The sequence below is a fragment of the Indicator indicator genome, chromosome 23 (genome assembly GCF_027791375.1).
Source record: "Indicator indicator isolate 239-I01 chromosome 23, UM_Iind_1.1, whole genome shotgun sequence".
Taxonomy (NCBI): Eukaryota; Metazoa; Chordata; class Aves; order Piciformes; family Indicatoridae; genus Indicator; species Indicator indicator.
This window is the reverse complement of record NC_072032.1, coordinates 8,360,436-8,381,248: the sequence shown is the minus strand read 5'-3', so window position 1 is coordinate 8,381,248 and position 20,813 is coordinate 8,360,436. Positions and strand designations below refer to the sequence as shown.

General features: G+C 43.6%; 1 protein-coding gene across 1 annotated transcript in view; it reads left to right on the top strand.

Annotated features, from left to right (window-relative positions):
- Nucleotides 1-20,813, top strand: part of UVSSA (UV stimulated scaffold protein A) — a 40,600-nt gene that overhangs the window by 16,863 nt on the left and 2,924 nt on the right. The window contains exons 7-12 of the mRNA XM_054391542.1: nucleotides 1,332-1,443; nucleotides 9,477-9,654; nucleotides 10,004-10,153; nucleotides 13,360-13,543; nucleotides 14,637-14,748; nucleotides 20,007-20,190. Of these exons, the coding sequence (XP_054247517.1) occupies nucleotides 1,332-1,443; nucleotides 9,477-9,654; nucleotides 10,004-10,153; nucleotides 13,360-13,543; nucleotides 14,637-14,748; nucleotides 20,007-20,190 (920 nt within the window). The remainder of the gene's footprint in view (nucleotides 1-1,331; nucleotides 1,444-9,476; nucleotides 9,655-10,003; nucleotides 10,154-13,359; nucleotides 13,544-14,636; nucleotides 14,749-20,006; nucleotides 20,191-20,813) is intronic.

Sequence of the window (20,813 nt, the reverse complement as noted above, 5' to 3'; positions counted from 1 at the left end):
TACTGGGACTTGGTCTTAAAAGGAAGGCTAATTAGGTGTTGACTGTAAGAACACAATAGTGAATCTGCTCTATTCAGGACAGTAAATACTGGTGTGTGGTTTGTTGTTTTGTTTTTTTTTTCCCACTGGAGCTGCAGCTTTCTTAGTCATTTTTACAAGGGAAGATTTGTGCTTCTAACTTTCCCCATCCAGGTTAAAGTATCAATAAGGCTATTAACAGAAATCAGTTCAGTCCAGCCCTACAGAGAAGGACTTAGGGGTGTTGGTACATGAGAAGCTGGACATGAGCCAGCACTGGGCACTTGCAGCCCAGAAGTCCAATGGTATCCTGAGCTACATCAACAGAATTGTGACCAGCAGATGGAGAGAGGGGGGATTCTGCTGCTGTGTGCTGGTGAGACCTCACCTGGAGTGCTGTGTCCAGCTCTGGGGGGGCAACAAAAGAGACATAGACCTGCTGGAGTGGGTCCAGAGGAGGCCACAAAGACGATCAGAGGGCTTGGAGCATCTCTGCTATGGGGATAGGCTGGGAGAGTTGGGGCTGTTCAGCCTGGAGAAGAGAAGGTTCTGGGGAGACCTTAGAGTGGCCTTCCAGTACCTGAAAGGGGCCAACAAGAAGGTTGGGAAAGGACTGTTTAGAAGGGCCTGTAGTGATAGGATGAGGGCCAGTGGTTTGAAACTGGAGCAGTGTAGATTTAGGTTGGATATTAGGAGGAAGTTCTTTACAGTGATAGTGGTTAAATAATGGAACAAGTTGTCCAGAGATGCAGCTGAGGCCCCATAGCATTCAACCTGTGAAACCCTGCAGTAGGCAAGTTCTGAATGTTCTGACTTTGACCAGTATTACCTTGTAGGTCCATCAGCTTCTTCTGCTTGCCTGCTCTGCTTTTGAGCTCTTAATCAGTTTGTGGTATTATTTAACACGCTACAGACTATTTGGGTGTAGCTAAATGAGTAAAATCAACAAAAGGGGAAGAAATAAAGCTGTAATTTGCTCATTAAGTCAAAATCTCAATGTTATTTTAAGATTTTGGTCTTATTTTATAGCTTCACACTTTCTCAGACTTCACCAACTGCAAGTGTTCTGATGGATAAAAGGGGCTTTAAGGAAGCCCTTAGGATAGGGTATGGCTTTACAGATAAAATGTTAAGCAAAGGCCTAAGCTCAGATAAAGATTAAATACATAATTAGGGAAATACTTTTGACACAGAGCAGTCTCAGTGGAGCTATCAGGATGTCTGTGAAATGTTGTAAAGGGAAATCAAAAGCGGTCTTCACATTAAAAAAAAAAAAGAATAATAAACCCAAACCAACAGAAATCTCTCTGTAGATGAAAGCCAAGGATGAGGATGATGACGACGAGGATGAAGATGACTTTGTGGAGGTCCCTGAGAAGGAAGGTTATGAGCCCCACATTCCAGACCACCTGCGTAAGGAGTATGGTGAGTTTGCCCAGCTGTGCCAAGCTTTATCCCTGCATGTTCCTGCTGCACTGGGTAAATAAACAGCTCCTCTGAAGTAATGAAGTGAGCAGCAGTGTGGGTAACCCCTGCGTGCTCCCGGGAAGTCATCACACGGATAGGGACCAGCCACTGGCTCTAGACAAACAAACACCTCCAGGAGGAGCAAGAGCAACTCAGCCCAGGAGCTTATTTCACTCCAGCATGTCCTCGCTGCAGTTCAGAGCTAGAAGCGGCACCCTGCATGCTTACAAGTGTGCTAAACACATGCTGGGTGGGAAGGGATGGCAGAGCTGTAAATGAGCCTGAATATCAGAAATGCTGGGAACAGGCTGGGGTGGGATGAGCTTTATGACATTTTATACCAGGAGATGTTGTCTGTCTCAGCTATCTCAGTTTTGCAATAAATACTGAATAAGTTCTAATATTGCTAACAGGAGGATCTTTCCAAAAAGGAATACAAGGGAAGAGAGGGATAGCAGCCTTCTAGACAGCTGTGAAAAGTTTCTTACATGTGACTAATGAAAGAGTACAAAGACATTAGGAGTGACAGTAAATGAGCAAATCAGTTATTAACATACCTATGATTTATCTTTGGAGTATTTTTCCCTTCTGTTGGCAGTATCCCTTGTGCCCAAACTAGTGTTTTCTTAATTCCAGGCACTGGAACTTGTTTTTCCTATCTTGACCAGCAGCCTGATGAATCTTAAGATGTGGAAGTTCTGTTTATACTTGTCAGCTTCCTCTGGGAGTGAAATGTGCTCATCCCTTTCCTCTCTTTCTAATGGACACATGCTTTTACATGATAAAGCATCTTACCACCCTTTGTATAACACTGACACAATCCTTTCTGCTCTTTGAATCCCTCCTCATGGAAAAGGATAAAAGAACAATTGAAGGATGGTTTAAAAATCTCTGTAAAATGGATTAAGAAATTCCCAATTTGTATTTAAACTATTGCTGCTAGGAAAGCACATTATAGTGAGGGAGCTAATCAATCAGAAAACAAAACCTCTCTCTCATTTGTATACATGCAGGAGCTAATGATCACACCTGGCTCTTCTTTATCTGGTAGGTTTGTTAAAATTGGCATTTTGAAAGAAATGAACCATTCTTGATGTTCCTGAAGTCACTCAGCTTTTCTTGCTGCCAGTCAAAGTTGTTATGTAAGCTTCCAGTTCAGGAAAGAGTCTGAGAAGAGCTCAGAATTCCTGAAGAGAATTCAGGTTATCTTTTATGCATGTGCTGTCTTCTGTCTTTGTGGACTTCAATGCTTTCATAGACCAGCTGGCCAGTTACTAGTTCAAAATCTATTTCAGAGGCTAATCTATAGCTGTTGCATAAATCAGCTGATTTCTGTGTAATTACTTCAGGCTGCATGAGGAAAACAGAGAACTCTGTTTGCTCTGCTGGATTCTGTTCTGCATCTTTTTTTAATAAGCAAAAAAAAAAAAAAAAAGAGGTGGGGGCATCCCTTTGGCACATTGAGAAGAGTGAATTATCCTATGAAAGGTACAGGAATCTCTTGATTTCAGGGGGCATGTGGTTGTCAAAGAATTGTCTGGGTTAGGCAGCCACTTCTTCAATTCCATAGGAGTCAGGGGGGTTGGAACTGGATGATCTTTGAGGTCCTTTCCAACCCTGACAGTTCTGTGATTCTGAGAGTCTTTCATCCATGTACAGGTGCAGGTGTCGTAGCAGTGACTTTAGCTTCATCTTCTTGTAATCCAGGTGGGGGTTTGTGACATTTCTTCCTGTTTAGTTCATGAGGACTCCAAACTAAGAAAATGGAAGCCAGTGCAAGTGGAATGCTCTAACTGGAACATGAAACCTGCAATGTAAATAAAAAAAAAAAAAAAAAGTGTTGTGTAGAAGGTGGCTCCAAGCTTGGAAGTATTCAGGGCCAGGCTGGATGGGGCCTTGAGCAAGCTGGTCTAGGGGAAGGTGCCTCTGCCCATGGCAGGGGGTTGGAACTAGATGATCTTTAAAGTCCCTTACAACCCAAGCCATTCTGTGATTCTGTGAACAATTTAAAGCTTTTTTCCTTGTGTTGTTGCTTCTTCTGAACAAACCAGGAAAAAAGTACAGCTCTTCAGGTTAACTTTTCATACTGAGCAGGAAAACAAAGTTTGAGACATGAGTGTGGAAATGGGTTTAAGTGTGTCATTTAAGTTATTGATTTGAAATCACTCTGTCCCCTTTCACTTCTCTTAGGAAAATGGAGTTATCCTCCCAACAAGGTAAATTTGAAGCTGAGAGGCTTTCTGATGGTGCAAAGATGTATTTGTGGTTCTCCTGGGATCTGAGGAGCTTGTGAATAATGAAAAGATCCTTAGAGACAGGAGAAGTTTTGTGTGCATCAGTGTTTATGTGCTGTTGCATTGTCCATGTGTGCATGTAGTTGATGGTGATGATGATCTCCACATTGATGATGCTCTATGATATCTAAGCTGAACTGAGCATGGGCACAGTTTGGGTGGAGAGGAAATTAAACAAGTCAATTTGAATCTCCATGTGTAAGATGAAATGTAAATTTGTTAAGAGAATTTAGGTGATTAGATAACTGAAGTGTGAAGATATAACCCATTAGGGGTGTCATGCCAAATTAGCATTACCAGACTTTTAACGACCTCCCATTTGTATAATCCTTATTTACACTTGCACCTGATGTCTGCACCAGCCAAGAGCCCAGCCTTCCTCTGCTACCACAGAGCCACTTCAGACACTTGTGCTGGAAAGAGAAGTGTTGGGATGAAAATCTCCTCCATGGAATTGCTCTGGTTCTCTGCACTCTTCTTGCTTATGTTCCTTACCTCTTGTATGGCTGATTTTGCTAACTCTTAAAAATGGAGGCATTATTCATTTAAAAGAGAGCTCTAGGGAGAGAGAAAAATCTTATTTCAACTGGAGGTTTCCCCCATGCAGCCTTTGTTCTCAGCTAGTTATTGGTTGGCTTAAAGCCTTAAGGTGGCTAAGGTGAGGGATGCAGCTTCTCTGTGCAGTTACCCACATGTGGAGCTGTTTGGGTGCACACACAGCTTAGTGTGTTGGGACAGCATTTGCTGAAGTCACCTCTGGCATTTCAGCAGCCTCCCCTGGCAGCTGCATACAGCCATTTATTTAGTGGCATCCAAGGGGAAGATAAGAAATGGTCTAAAATTAGAGGAGGTTTCCTACCACAACAAGTGGTGCTTTAAATCGGTGTTAGACTTGTGTCCTCTTGTAAGGTTTTGCTCATGAAAGATGTTTTTATTCGTTTTTGTCTTCATTTTAGAGATCTGTGGAGATGAAGGGATAATGACAGGAAAAGAGCTTGAGGTGATAATTTTGGGGGGGGTTGATTTGGGTTTGGGTTGGTTGTGTTTTGGGTGGGTGGTTTTTGGTTGTTGGTCGTTTTGGGGTGGTTAGTTTTTTGTTAAGTAGAGATTGATTAAATTTGATTCCAATTAAAACTCCAAACAAACCAAATTAAAAGGAAAAGAAAGGGGGGGGGGGGGGAGAGAAACAACACAACCAACCCCAACACCTGAATGTTCCTTTAGTTTGTGATGTTTTCACAAGGATCAGATACCTGTCAGAAATGACACAGAATGACATCTCCATCCCTGGTGTACACAGAACTCTCAGAGATAATGAGGGCTGTGATCTGCTGTGTTAATTTTGTTCATGCACATTTGTGCATGGAGAGATGCAGCAGAACTGATGCTGAAGCAGTTCAGAAGCAATGCCCCAGACACTGGCCTGAACCTTCTGCTCTGCAAGTCTGTGTTGGCCTTGGTAGTGTGGCTCCTTGTGCCTTAGCCTTGCATGCCTGTATAGATTTAGACTGGAGATTAGGAAGAAACTCTTGACAGTGGGGGTGGTGAGACACTGGAACAGGTTGTCAGGATGAGGCCTTGAGAAACCTGGTTGAGTGGAAGGTGTCCTGCCCATGGCAGGGGGTTGGAACTAGGTGATCTTGAAGGTCTCTTCCAACCCAAACCAGTCTGTGATTCTATGACTGGGCCATGCAGCTCTGTGTGCCCCTGGAGTGAAAGAGATGCAGGTTCTGCAAGCACACCAGAGAGAGGTGAGGAGACTGCCCCTGGACCACTGGGTTTCCCTGACAGACCTGGAGAGTGTCTGTGCTAATAACACACATCAAATAGATTCATAGATTCCTAGAATGGTTTGGGTTGCAAGGGACCTTAAAGATCATCTAGTCCTAAGCCCCTGCCCTGGGCAGGGACACCTTGCACTAGGCCAGCTTGCACTGGGCTTCATCCAGCCCAGCTGGAACATGTCCTGGGAGGGGGACATCCCCAACTTCCCTGGGCAATCTCAGCTTGACTGAGATTCAACAAATAGGAATCAGCGATGATTTCTGGTTTTTCAGCAAGTTGCAGTCTGTGACACTTGTTTATATTCTACCTCTGTCTTTTCAATTAAACTGAAGTGAATCTGAAGTAGCTAGCTTTCTTCTAAATCCACACAGCTGAGGAAACCTGGCCTTGCTCTTTCTCTGAATTTGCACTGAGGGGCTTTTATCTCCCCCTAATCCCACCGTTTCTGTCAGGACATAATCTCTTTCTCCAATTTACATTTTAATTACAAGGCCAGCTGAACTGGCTGAAATCAATAACGTCAGCCTTCAGCAGGCTGCCTCCAGCTGAAAGCCCAGCCTCTCTCTTTCCTCCCATCGATTTGTCCTCTCACCACAGCCTACTTCAGTGCTCCAGGCAAATGGGTGCCATTTGGTCAATTTAAAAAAAAAAAAGAAAAAAAAAAGCTAAAAAAAAGAAAAAGGGAGGGGATTTGAACATTTTTATGATTCTTTCTGAAAGCTGCTGTTGGAACAGACTGAGCCCAGCTACTGTGCTGGTGTTAGAGAAAATACACAGAGCAGCAGAGTTCTGCAGAAGGGTTTTGCTTTGAAAATTGCACTTAATCCATTATAGCTTAAAGCAAAACCCCAGCCTGACACTGGGGTGTCTGTGGGGCACTCCTGGCTTTGTCTTGTTAGCAAAAGCTGATTCTCTGAACAAATGTGGTTTGCAACAATCCACAGCAGAGGTGCTGCTACTGATGCTGCAGTGTATTTACCTTTAGCTATTTTCCTGTTAATGGTCTAAAATAAGAAATCAATGGGAGAATATTTTGCTCTTGTAACTCTTAAGAATTCCTGTATTGATCTCTTGGATGTGATTTTTATCTATCTAAATGTCACATTGTCCATTTATCTCTCTTGCCTTTTTTCTGTGTTGCTGACTGCTTGTCTCTGTTGTTCACATCCTCTCCCCCTCAGACAAAGTCAGGGTGGTGGGTGAGCAGTTGTGCTTTCCATGGGCATCAAAGGAGAGAGCTGGAATGTCACTGAGGCTTCCTGAAAACTCTTAACGCATGTGCATATATTCTCTGAAAAGGAACAAATGTCAGACACATCCCTGCTCCCTCCTGGCTTCCAGTTTGTAAAGAGTACATATGCAAGTGCTTTCAGAGCTGTTGCTTTAAATAGTGTTTTGCAGAAAGATGTTCTTGTCCTTTAAAAAACAAAAAGGGCAACGTGAAATGCTAAATTCAGCCTAAGCAGTTTTGTTACAGATCACAGAATGGTAGGGGTTGGAAGGGACCTCTGGAGATCATTGAATCCAACCTCCTGACATAACTTTTTGCAGCTAACTTTGTTGGTACCCAAGGGCCTGTTTGTAGCTGTTTCTGTCATAAAAGGAAGATTACTCTTCCAAATCCTCATGGTTCTACAGCGTGGTTATGACAGAATCTCTTGGGTTAATTCTCTTTCACTGTGATACGAAGCACCTGAGAGGTTTTGTTTTGTTTGTTTTTTTTTCCTTCTTAGCCTATGGCAGGAACTGAGATGCAGTCCTGTCTTGCCCTCTTTCCAGATACATAAATCCAAGGTTTCTTCTTTAATATTTTACTGAAGTGCTGCTTGACAGACATATTTCTAGTGGCACCATTATTCTTCTTCAGTGGCAAGTCCCACAGCCTCATAAATGTCACGAGATCATTTTGTTTGCTATCCAGCCAAAATACTTCTCAGTGTACTTCCAGCCTCTTATGTTTAATTACCATTGTTGCTGATCCTTCTGCTAATTTTGACACCCCAATGGATGGATTTAGAAGAGTGGATCAAGTTTATGTAGTGGGTAGATCTAGAAGGTTGCAGCTCGGCAACTTGTCTGGGGTCGGGCAATGCCTTCTGTGTGCTTACATCCCACAGGTTCCAGGGAATGTGTGGTACAAAGGAATCAAGGTCAGGATGAGTTACTGCAAGACATTATGAGGTGGCAAGAAGGGACCAGGGCAAGTTGCTCTGATTTTGTTTGCTACAAACAGGTCTTTCTCTGAAATAAAATATTTTCTCTGAAATGAAAAATGTCTCTGAAATAGCCTCAAAGCAATCTGCTGCCACAGGTCCTGCAGCTTCCCACTCAGAGGGCAGGTCATACCACATTAGCTTTTCCATTTTCAGTTGAGAACTTGGGATACATTTAATGATTAGCAAAGCAGGAATACTTCTGGATACAGCTCCAGGGCTGGCTAGAAGTGGGTGTGAGACTAAAAGTCCCAATAGAATAATGTTAAAAGATGTCAGGTAAACTCAAGTTGCTTCTCATAAGAAGGCTGAGGTATTTGCTTAAAATTCCAGTCTTGTGAAACCATGAGGTTTTGTGTTGATTTAGAGTTTTTTTTGGGGGGAGGTGGGACCTCACATTTCAATAACTTGATTTATAAAGAGGCTTTCAACTGGACAAATGCAATCTTGCTACACTAGTGTGAGAGATTATGTTCTTCTCTTTTAGCTGTCATGGGCTGAAAAGTTCTCAGTGCATCTGCCTGTTAATAGAGTTGCTCCTCTAGCTCAGCAGGTAGAGGCATGTGTTGTCCAACTGCTCAGCCTGTCTGATTGCATCATTGCAGTCCTTGCTGTCTCATCTGCCTGCAGCAAGTAATTAAGTTGTCCCACCACTGAGCTGCTGGTGCTGAAACATCACTGCCTGCTACTGCTTTGCAGTGAGCTTGTCCTCAGGTATAGCTCAGGCACTTGCTGTCTCTTGAGCGTGCTCTGTGGGTGTGCTCATTGCTTCTGCCAGCACTGAGGTGTTTTATCTTGTTGTGATTTAGTGTCTGTGAAAGGAGAACGTCCTCTAGATAATTCTTTTTGCAGATATATTTAGGAGTCTGAATTCTTCTCAGTGGTGCTGCCCTTCGCAAACCAGGAAGAAAGGAAAAAAGGCTGTTGGGTTTAATATTCTCAGCCCTGAAAGGTCAGTGTGGTAGCTGAGAATCGTGGGAGAGCAAGGATGTGCCTCACATAGCCTTGATTGTTTTCACCAGAGGTGTTCCTCTGCCAGCCTTGCTGGGTGATGGTGGTTCCTGTTCTCATCAGTCATGTGCTGCGCTGAACGTTCCACTCAGAAGAGGTCTCTCTTTGCCAGGCTTTGAGAGTTTTGGAGGGGCTTCCCCATGAACATTGTGAGACTGGAGCAGGTTGCCCAGAGAGGTTGTGGCTCCCCGCTGGGCAGGGCTCAAAGCCAGGATGGATGGGTCCTTGAGCAATCTGGTCTAGCAGAAGGTGTCCCTGCCCATGGTAGGGGGAGTGGAACTAAATAGTCTTGAAGGTCCCTTCCAACCCTAACCATTCTAGGATTCTATGACTTCCTGCTGAGATACCACAAAGACCTAATGCTAGTACACAGGAGTAAATGGATGTATGCTTTTTCTTTTTCTTTCTACTGCTCTTAGATGTCTTTTGGGGCTCTTGAGTATTAAACAGTAGTGCCAACAGTTCCTTTTTTCTTGATTTGCTGCAGTTAGTTGCTCAGTGTGTTTCTGTTCCAAAAATAAGAAATATTTCCCAGGCAGAAATGCCACTGTCCGCGAGTGGGATTGGTGTCTCATGCACAAACTGCAAGCAGGAAGATGTGTAGTCAGCATCATGAGCTGCTTAGTGCCACTGGGAAGCATTGAGGGTGGAGAAGTGAATTCCTCTTAAACATGGAGTCTTTTTGCAGGGCTAGAGCCTCAGTCACCTCCAAAAGCACCAGTGGGGAAGACATCAAAAGGACCATCTCCTTTGAGCTCTCACGTTCAGCTGAAGGGGAATGAAGATGAACTTGATCCAACCTGTGCAGCTGCCACACTGAAGCTCATTAGAGACAAACTCCCCAAGATACCACCTCCACGTGCCAGGTTAACTTGGTTCTGTAGAAACCTCTTGTTCTTACCTGTATGTATGAGTCACAGAAGCAGCCAGAAGAGTGCTCAGGAGCTAGGCTAGAAAGTTAAGCCAGCTTAGTTTCACTTCATAGTTACAACTCTTTTGCTGGGATGTGCCTTCACTGGTTAGTACTTGGGATTTTGTTAGTAATTGCACCAGGATCTTAAGGAACCTTTTACTGCACACTTGGTTGAGTCCTGTAAAGGCAGTGATAGTCCTAGAGCTCAGATGATACCAGCTTTGGTGTGAGAATCTAATGAAAGAAGAGAAAAAGTCGTGGTCATTGCTGTTCTGTGTTGACTTCTCACCTCTTTTCTCCAGTAACTCTGCTACTGAGCCAGGAACCCTGGAAGAGCCTGATAGTAAGAGAAGAAAACTGGAAGAAGAAAGAGCTAAAGCTCCCCTCATGCCTTTTGGATTAGATCTTCACTACTGGGGCCAGGATCAGCCCAGTGCTGGGAAGATTCTTAAGTAATGCTCTTTTTCTTTTAAGACTAATTAAACAAATAGAGATTTATGTGTACCCAGAGGTCATGCAGTAGGCTGACTGCTATTTCTTTGGATAATTACTTTTCTTCTACCCCTTGTGTTGTAGGACCCATACAAAACCTCAGAAATTCTACCTTTAAATGTTATTTGTTTTGAGAGGATGTGATGCTAATTAAATCTCCTTTGACGCTTCAAAGCACTTTTTTTTTTCCTGCTCTTTTCATGTTTCTGTATTATTTGCAGTGTGGCATCACTTTCTCCAGTTTCAGTTTGTACCTGATTATGCAAAGTGCTGTGCAAGTGTGTGGTAGACATTCCCTCTGCTGGACTCCTGGCAGCCTGAACAGCTGACAGATCAAGCAGAAGAAAGGCTGTGGAGGTGCTGGGGGCATTTACCCTGAGTTTGCAGAGTGGTGACTGAGGAAATTCATCTGCTTGTACAGTCACACAGGGAGGGGGAGGGTAGTTACAGGGTTTGCATTTGGATCTCTCATTTTCTATTCTGGGCTGGGAAGGTTTTGTGTTTCTTAGACATGAAGCACTGCTGACTTGAAGGGAAAGCTTTAGTCCTGCTGGGGAGAGGAGATGGTGGGTATGCATCAGAACTTGTGTCTAGCAGTCAGTTTTTCAATCCTCTTGTTTAGCACTAGCATTTTTATGTGAAAGTTGGGATGCGAAGTCCTCCCTCTTTGCATAGAGTCAAGTCCACCAGAGCTTTAGTGGCAATGTGAGCCACCTCTGGCCTGAAAAGGCAGAAGTCCTTGACTGGCTGGGCTGCAGATCAAACCCTCAGCAACCTTACTTTAAGTTAGGTTGTTTCCACACCAGAAAACTTCATCCATAATCATAGAATCATGGAATGGTTTGGGTTGGAAGGGTCTTCCAAAGGTCATCTAATCCAACCCCCCTGCAGTGAGCAGGGGACATCCTTCACTAGATCAGGTTTCCCAGAGCCCTGTTGAGCCTGACCTTGAAGATCTCCAAGGATGGAGCCTCAACTACTTCTCTGGGCAACCTGTTCCAGTGTTCCACCACCCTGTTGCAGAAAGAAGCAAGAGGAAAACCTTATCCCTGCACATGAGTGCATGAAATGCCAAATTTCTTTTGAATCAGTGAAAGCTAGGAAAATTTGGTACCTAATAGTGCTTTAACACAGTCGAGCCAGGCTCGGAGTTCTATCTCTTGTAGTGTGTCAGCAGTTCAGAGCCTCTCAATGGTTAAGATTTTCAGCAGGGCTTTTGTCTGTGATAATGCCCAGAAGGTAGTAGGGCTTTATTTTACATTGCAAATGAGTTATTCAAGTCATAAGTGAAATCAGAAGCATATTTCACTGCCTGTCTGCTTTGTGCTGTACTGGTTTATTTTTATGCTTTCCAATAAAATAGAGGGCACACTTCTGAACCTCATAGCCTATAACTACAGCTATGCCAATCTAACTAAAGCTAATTTAAGTAACTCTGCACACACAATGCCATTGGCCCCTGGGTATAAAATATATTTATTGAAAAATTAAGGTAGTCATTGGCCAACTCCTTTAACTTTTCTCTATGCACTCATACTGTATGCTGTCTCTGTAAGATGCCTGGGGGAAAAAAGGCAAAGCCAAAAGCCATACAGCACAACTGTGTGGAATTTGAATTTTTAAAACCTGAAGTGGAAAAGCCTTTTCCCTTCACCTGTTTAGCACTGCACATGATTACAGCATTTACAGTAAATCAAGGTTTTGGTAGTGAGAATGTAGCTGCCAGGAAGATGCTTTTCTGAAGCAGTTTTAGCTAGGCAGTGGTGAAACTGTCACCTCTAGAAGGTGGACTTCATGAAAACTCTGGGATGAAGCATTTTCCCTACTTCTGCCTTCACTCACAACTCCTTGAGCTAGTTCAGGAAGTCTTAAAATGAGGTTATAAAGCTGTGGTACTTTTCTTTTTCCCTTTTGGAGAAGGGGTGTATGCTGCACAGTGTTGTACAGTGGGGAGACTGCTCTGCCAGCTTAACCAACTATTTTGGGCAGCATGGCACTTAGAGCTTCATGTGCCCTCATCCCTGAACTGAACTAGCTGACTCTTAGAGTAAAGGAGTTGGTGCAGCACTTGTTATGACTATGACTAGGAGATTTGAATCTAGATGTCTCCATTTTTCTTGCCAGAAGCACCAAACATGGAGGCTGGATTTTTTTTTTTCCCCTTTATTTAGATTTTTTTTTTCCCTCTAACTTCATATTTACTTAAATTTGGGATGGGATTGTTGTGTTGTTTTTATCTTGAGATGTGTTAAGTTAGATATCTAAGATTGAGTTGGTCATCCTAACTTTATGATAGGAGAAAGAAACCTTTACCATCAGACATGATGCAGTCATTGCATCTGAAGATTAGCACTAAAATGAGTCAGGTAATTAGTGTCTGGAGTTGTTTCTTGTAACAGACTCTTGGCAGCCTGGGATGCCTAAAATGAAATTTTGTAAATCCTTGAGATGATCCTAGATGTTGAGAAAATCTGAGAATACTGCATCACTCCAGAATCCTTGCTCCCCTTCTTTCCTGCTCCCCATGTCCACTGTCATAGTACCAGTCTCTTTTCTGTATTTGCCTAGATATGCCTATAAATTTAGATAAGGTCTCTAATTTTAAAATAAATTTTAATAGCTTCATTTGCTAGAGGAACACACCAGAAGTTTCTCAGGCTTGGGGACACTGTGTAGAACCTGGAAGAATGAATCTGTCAGGCTCATTGCTCTCTTTTTGGTCTCACTGTAGTCTGCTGCTGCAGGAGTACAACTGCCCAGAATAAGATCAGACAGGCTCAGATAAAGCTGTTTCCTCCCTGATTTATCTTCTGTGTTTAATTATAGGACTATTTTGTTATGAAGAATGTAGACTACAGAATTACAAAGTTAGTCACTGAAGCTGGATATTGGCTAAGTGGCTTTGAATGTCAGATCATGAACTAGAGCTAAGACTTGTAATAGGTTAGCAGGTTAAACAAGAAATCAATAGCAGCCAGGCTTTGGTACTGTTTTAAAAACATCTTCATCATACAGGAGTCAAAGAGGAATGGTGGATTCCTGGGGTTTCTGACTCCCTGCTAAAGCTTCCCTTCCTCTGGCACATCCATGCAGCACCGGATGGTGCTGACACCTTGATGTGCTTTCTTACAGCTTTCTGAGTCCTTTTCCTCTCTTGTTTTCCCAGGTTTGCTTCTGAGCATCGATTTTGGGCACCCAGTGAAGTGGAGGAAGAGGTGGAAAACAAAGAAATAAGTGAAATGTTAAAAACCAGATACATAACCTTTGCTGGCAAGTTTGAGCCAGTGAAACACAAATGCCGAGCGCCGATGCCTGATGGGAGCCTCTGTGCAAGACAGGATCGGATTAAGGTGGGCACCGAGCTGCACTGCTTCCAGGATATGTGCCCTGTGGAGCACATCTGTCAAACATGGCCATAAAATTTTATTTCATGTTATAAATACAGCTCAGGGGAGTGGCAGAAAACTCTTGTCTGGTGGGGTGTGCTGTTAATACTTGCTTCATACCCCTTTTGGTCAGGGAGTTGTAAACGTTTAAGGAACTCTCCAATATTTTTGGCGCTTGTCACAGGTATTTATGTTGCATTTATTGCTGTGATATATGAGTAGAGCAGACACTGTTAGGTGGTTGCTGAAAAGTTTTCTTTGTTTGGAGGTGTATTTGATGTGAAATTGTTTTTAGAAACTTGGGTGCTTGAGGAAGAAAGATTTTATTTATACACTAATTATATATATATTATATATACACTTTTTGAGAGCTAAATCCCACACAGCCTCAGATTGAGCCCTGTGGAGCAGGAATACTTTGCTTAAATACTTTGTGCTAATATCCCTCTTCCTGTCTTATCTGAGATAACATGGATGCACTAAAACACTTTCAGTGGGATAGTTAAAGGATAGGGATGTAACATAAGCATCATACAACACAGCAGTGGTGCCCTTGCTCCAGGCTTGACAGGATGTGCATCCTGCCCCCTAGAAATTGGCTGCTGGAGCTGATTTCTTTCAGATTATGAATATTCTAAACACGTGGTGACTATGGGATCCTGATGCTTTCTATGAGGGACTGGGAATCAAGTGGGGACTGGATACAGTCTCTTGGGGAGATTCCAACTGGAATTCAGAAGAAAATGTTTCCCCATGAGAACAGTCAGACATTGGAATCATCTCCCAAGCGAAGTGGTGGATTCATCTATATTGGTCATGTTTAAGACTCAGCTTGACAGGGCATTGAACCTTCTCATTTCAACTACACCATCACCTAGAAAGGTTGGACCAGATGATCCTTGGGATCCCTTCCAACCCAGCATTCTGCAAATCAAGTGTAGAGTTCTGTTGCTTGATTCCAGTGTCTGGCTTTAAGCTGTCTTCAATATCATGTAAAGATTGTCTTTTCATTAAGAACTTTTGAGAGAGATTTTATTTTCCCCTTTTCTTTCTGAAGTGCCCTTTCCACGGGAAGATAATTCCTCGGGATGACTCCGGGGTTCCCATCAACGCAGAGGACAAAGCCAGAGAAGAAAGGATGCGGTTGGAGAAGCAGGCAGCTCAGCCAGGTTTGTGTCTGCAGTGCACCATAAAAAGGCATAAAAAAATGAGACAGAGGTGGGACATAAGCTCTAAATGTAAGCGTGATGCCTGTCTTATGTTTGTTTGTGTATATATTGTATGCAGCATTTACAATAGCTACAATGTGTTTACTGTCCATGCAGTAATTGTTTGTGTTACATCTAGAGAGAGAGAGGTAAAAGGTAGACAGAAGTTGGGCAGCAGCCTCAGTGTCCAGTTGGACAGCAAAGTGACAATCTGTAGAAGGAATAGAGCCCATTCTTTTGTTGCTAAAGGCAGAAATTGAGATCCACAGGGTTTGGATCATCTTCCTGCTTTGCCCCTCTCCACATTTTCACATTTGAAGTCCTCTTGATTTTAATGTGCAGAGATTCTGGCGTGTGTGGTGAGTTTGGATGCAGATGTACACAGAGCAAGGTTAACTCTGTGCTCTAATAGGTAGCACAGTGTTCCTAACACTTCTCAGGCAGACAAATTCCAGCTTTTATCTTAAGGAACATGTTTATTAAGGACTGTTAAAGCCATTTCCTGGGGAATGCTGGACAGTAACTGTCCCCATGCTGCTGAAAAGCAGTCGTCTAGTCTTGCTGGCCTCCAACAATTGTGATTAATCTAATGCCATGATAGTATCATTAGGATCACTATGTGGCCATGAATATTGGCAGGGAGGGGTTTTTGACACAATGTGGGAACTTGTTTTTCCCTTTATCTATACATAGCTATCATATTCTGTGTGGCCTGTGTCTAGTCACTCACCACTTGTGCTCTGTTTCTGTTCAGCATCATTTGAAAAATCTCTCATGAAGGGAAGCCCTCACCCGGGGCTTGACTTTTTTGTCATCACAGCTACTCCATGTGTCCTTATGGTCACAATGCTTGTGGTGGGCTGGAGGGAGGAAGCAAAGAGACCTGTGCTGTTTCGTTGTGTACATGTTGTTGTGCAGTACTCTGGAGTTTGTTTTTAAACAGTGGGGGTAGGCTGCAACACCAGTGGCCTTCTCCCTGCATCCTGGCTGCTGCTATCAGGTGTGGGATCCTCTGGAACGAAGGCTTATCCTTCCCCAACATTATTTGGGCATTTTTAGCCAAGATAAAATTCTGTACTGCTAGGTAAGGAATGCAAGCAATGAGCAAGACAGCAAGCAATGAATGCTTTAGTACAACTAAACCTCACTAGAAGAGGGCAGATTTTTGTGAAGCTCAGAGGGGTCTGCAGTCAGGAAGATACTGGAAGCTGATGGACTTGCAAAGGAGGACAAGAGAGGGATCTGTTCAGCAAAATGTAATTGGAGGGAACAGATTTGTTTTCAAAGCTTCTATTTAATCTACCTTCCTCCAGGAGGTCTTAGTTGTCTCTGGCTTAACCTCTTTATTCTAGGTGAGTATTCTACCTTCTAATTAAACCTACCCATAGGCTGTATCATATTGAGAACTTGCAGTGTGCTCCCTTTAAGGAGTTAGGTCTCTCTCAAGCTCTGACTCAGTATTTTACTAGTTTCATAGTCATATTAATAGTGAGGCTGCTAAGCCTTCCAAGAAACCCCTGCAGAGCACAGCTGACAGTTGTTTGTGGCACCCAGAAACTCTGTGTCAGGTGAACATGCATTAAACTCAGAACTAACCTACACAGCTTCTTTTAATGCTGATTTGGCCATCTCTGAGCGTGCCTACTTGGCAATTACCAGCCCCACACCAAGGCAGCAGTCACTGAACATTTTTTGGTGTCCACGTGTGCTGGGAAGTGCTGTGTTTGCAGGTAGTTTCCATCTTTGTCCAGGTGGAGTGAAGGAATGAGGTGCCCTAAACTGGCATCCAGCCAACAGCATGGGCACAGCAAAACCAGGGCAGGGCTGTGGATGTTGTGCCAACAAGGAAGATTTCCAACTTAGTCATAGAATCATAGAATTGTTTGGTTGGAAAAGACCTTTAGGATCAGGGAGTCCAAGCATCAGCCTAGCACTACCAACTAGCAAATGAAACTGGTAGGTGTTTCTGAGGCTCTGGTTTCAAAGTAGAAACTGATACTGTGGTATAAAAATCACTTCCACTGAAAAATATTGATTTCTGTATTTTTTTCCCCTGTGAAATTGCTATTGCTGGAGGCTAGACATAATATTTATTTTTATTACAGTGTCAGCTGGGTGCTGTTAGAGGCTTCTCACCTCTGGCCCAGGAGGATGTGTGTGCCAGTGCCAAAGCAGTGCTGACATTGCTGCTGTCTTACTGAGTGCTGCTGTTAGGCTGAGATGTCATGCACAGGTCCAGCCCCGGTGTCTGGGGAGCTGTTCAACAAGCTGTGGCACTTCATTTACTGGGCATAACCTCACAGATTTTCAAAGCCACACACACATCTCACTAAATACTTCTAGCCGCTGCCTTCTCTTGAGGGGGGGTTTCTTTCTGTGCTACATTTAGGTTGGACATTAGAAGGAAGCTCTTCACAATGAGAGTGGTGAAATGCTGGGACAGGTTGCCAGAGGTGATTCTCTGGAGACATTCAAGGTCAAACTTAATGGGGTCTTGAGCAGCCTGATCTAGGTGGGGATGTCCCTTCTTTTACTGCAGGGCAGTTGAACAAGATGACCTTTGAGAGTCCCTTCCAACCTGATGCATTCTGTGATTTTATTTATTTCATAACATTTTTATTAACCTTTTCAAATGGTCTTTTGTTTGGTTTGGGCTTGTGCTTTAGAAGTGGTGGTTGGTTGGCAGGCATGGGCTTTGTCTTGGCTTTTTCACAGACCTTGAAGCAGGGCTGAGCTGTGCAGCTCTGGGAAATAGAAAAGTGGGAACCCTTGTCCCAAAAAAGGTAAAAAACAGGGGGAAATGGGGTTGGAGATGGGTGTGCTTCAATCTGACATTTGAGAACATCATCTTCTAATGGTGACATCTTGAAAAATTTTGACAAAACCATGAAAATCTGGGGATGAGTTGGGGGGTTAAACTGCACCTTTAAATTCACAGAATGGCAGGTTGGAAAGGACCCTAAGCATCACCTGGTCCAGCCTTTCTAGGTGATGGTGTAGTTGAAATGAGCTGGCCCAGCACCTTATCAAGCTGAGTCTTAAAACTGTCCCATGCAGGAGAATCCCTTGGGAGATGCTTCCCACACCTCCCTGTTGGGTGTGGGTTGATTTGTGGAGAGGAAAATCCTGATCTTAAACTAACCAAGTGTGTGTGATAATGGCTGCTGCTGCTGTTAAGGGGCATTTTTAAACTTGGTACAAGATGTTAAACTCTGGCTGGTCTCCACACGGTGATGCTTTGGCCTCTTGAGTCCCCAGACAAGGAACCAGGAGGGATTGCCCTGCGCCGCTAATCTGCAGCCTTCATCCTTTGCCAATAGTTTGCACACAGGAGCAAATTAAGTGCCTATTTTTTGTGTCAGCCCTGAAGAGTATCTGGTTTTTCAGCCCTTAGTGACTTGTTAACAAACAGGTATGAGGGCAGGCTGGTGCGGGCAGGCCGCTGGGCAGCCAGATGTGAAATAGCATCTCTTTACTAACTGCGGTATCGATCCCCGCCTACCCTGCCCAGCTGTGTCATTTTCTTTTCCCTGCTGCTAAACTCAGTAACAATGTCTGAAGAGCTTTAGGGGCCCATCAGTGCTCAAAAAGGCTGCTCTTCCTTGGCATCCTATTGATTTTTCTCAAAGGCTTTTAAATTGCTCCTTCATTTTACTCAAATGCTCATTTCATCTCGACTGGACGCCGGCGGTTTTTTGGCCTTGTGTTTAAACAATTGCTCCTTTCACTGGGTTCCTAAACTGTGACGCCTTCTTATTACTGGGAGATAAACTGTTTAGACAGTTTTCCTTAATCTTGGATCCTGTATCTGAATTGTGCTGCTCTGTATTCCCTCACTTCAAATAAAAAAAAAAGAAAACAAAAAAAAAAAAAATCAGGTCTGTAAGCTCTTCTGATCTATCAAGTATACGTGTCCTGTTTTTTTTCCCCTCTGTTCTTCTCCTGCACAGCTTCATTTCCCTCATGCTTTTTGGTGGGTTGGATTTTAATCAGTCCTTGCTTTCATGGCTTGTAGTGGGTTAGATCTAACCTTTCCCTGGAAAATTGCTCTGGGGTTCCTAAACACCCTCCTCTTAAGTGAGGACAATTGCCTCTGACCTCCTGGAATGTTGTTAGCAGTATCTGTCACACTCAGTGACCGTTTTGGTGTGTAAGTGGAGCTGCGCAGTGGGTTAGGACTGGTTGGTTTTCTCTGTCTACATAGATGGTAAATAGAGGCAGTGAGCATTTGCTGTCACAATTTCTGTAAGCAAAAAAGATTGATTGGCAGCCAGGAAACTACCTGACAAGTGACTCACAATTACTGGCTGTTAAAATGCACAATCCTGATATTTCTGCCCACTTTTGGACCACTTCCCCCCCCCCCCTATGCTCAAAGTCTGTAATATAAGGGCAGATTTAGACTGGAAATTAGGAAGAAATTATTTACAGTGATGGTGGTGAGACACTGGAACAGATGCCCAGGGAGGTTATGGCTGCCCCCTCCCTGGAGGTGTTCAAGGCTGGGTTGGATGAGGTCTAGTGGAAGGTGTCCCTGCCCATGATAGGGTGTTTGGAACTAGATGATTTTGAAGATCTCTTCAATCCCAAAACATTCTATGAGTAATGCAATGCCTTTTTCACTACATTTCCCTTGAAGATACCCATTCTCCAGCCACATAGAATCATAGAACAGTTTAGGTTGGAAGGGACCTTAGAGATCATCTCCTCCAACCTCCTAGGCTCGGCTGCTTGAGTCCTCAGCTCGGTTGCTGAAGGCCTCAACATTGTCCTGCTAGGCAAGGCTCTACCTGTTACGAGCTCCTGTGCTGCTGTTGAGAGAAGAAACTTGATTTAGATAATTAAACTGAGGAAGCATGGGATGAAGTGGCCTCTTTTCCAGATGCAAATCTGGGCTCATGGCAGCCAGGGTCATGTTGTCTTGCTCAAGAGTGCTCTTTAGGTGTCAGATTACCTGTTCATGTTTTGAAGCAAATATGGGATTTAATGCAGAAAAGTTGCAGTGTTGCCACCTCAGCTCTGCTCAGAAGTTGACATATTCCATTTCTTTAGGTCTATTTTTAAGCTTATTCAGAATTTGTTCCTGGAGATAAGTTTCTCACATACGTTAATTTCTAAACAGTAACCACAGTGCTTGTGTCACCTGCCCTGTGCCTTGGGAGGCTGCAGATTCTGCCTGGGCTAGGAGTTTCAAAGTGCATGCTTTGTGTTTTCAACAGAGTGGCGAGATCCAGAGTTCATGAGAGAAGTTGAAGCAGCTACAGGAGTGGATCTTGGCTCCTCTAAAAATAATGGAAAAGGAGAGAAAAAGAAAGGGAAGAAGAAAAAATACCCAAATCTGACAGATTTGAAGCAGCAGGCCAACACTTCTCGTTCCCGGCTGGAGAAGAAGGTCTTCAATAAGTAAGAGGCTTGAGTTTTCTATCCCCTGTTAATTGCTGTTTCCCTTTCAGTGGCACTTTTTGTTTCCACATCATCATGCTCTCACTGAACAACTCTCTCTGCTACCAGCAGAGCAGGAAAGCCTTCTCTGCCTCTGGAAGGTAAAAAGCAGCAGGTACTGCTGACCAAAGCTCTCTTTGAGAATGATTTTCAGCTCATTTACCATTTTCCCCGGGAAAGACATTTGTTCATCCTTCTCACTTTTTTTTTTTTTTTTAAATCCTTTAACTGCTGTAGTGGCTTCTCTGGGTGATGTTACTCAGGTGGCTGCTGCTTTATGTGTGGAGGCAGTACTGGATCTGGAAAGAAGACAAACACGGGGAGTGACACAGCCTACAGCATCAGACATGCTGAGTGGTGTAGGTGGGGTGTAAGGGACTTTTCCTTTTGGCAAGCCTGAGAAGGGCTGTCCTGAGTAGAACTTCAGTTAATAAAAGCATCTGGCAAAACCCCTTTGCTTCTGCCATCTGACGGTATCTTGAGTCACCCTCAAGGCTCTGGTGTATGCTCAAAGACCTTCCCAAAGTGTTGACTGCTGCCTGGATTCCCTGAGAATTTCCTCTCACTCCTGTGTGTGCTCAGTT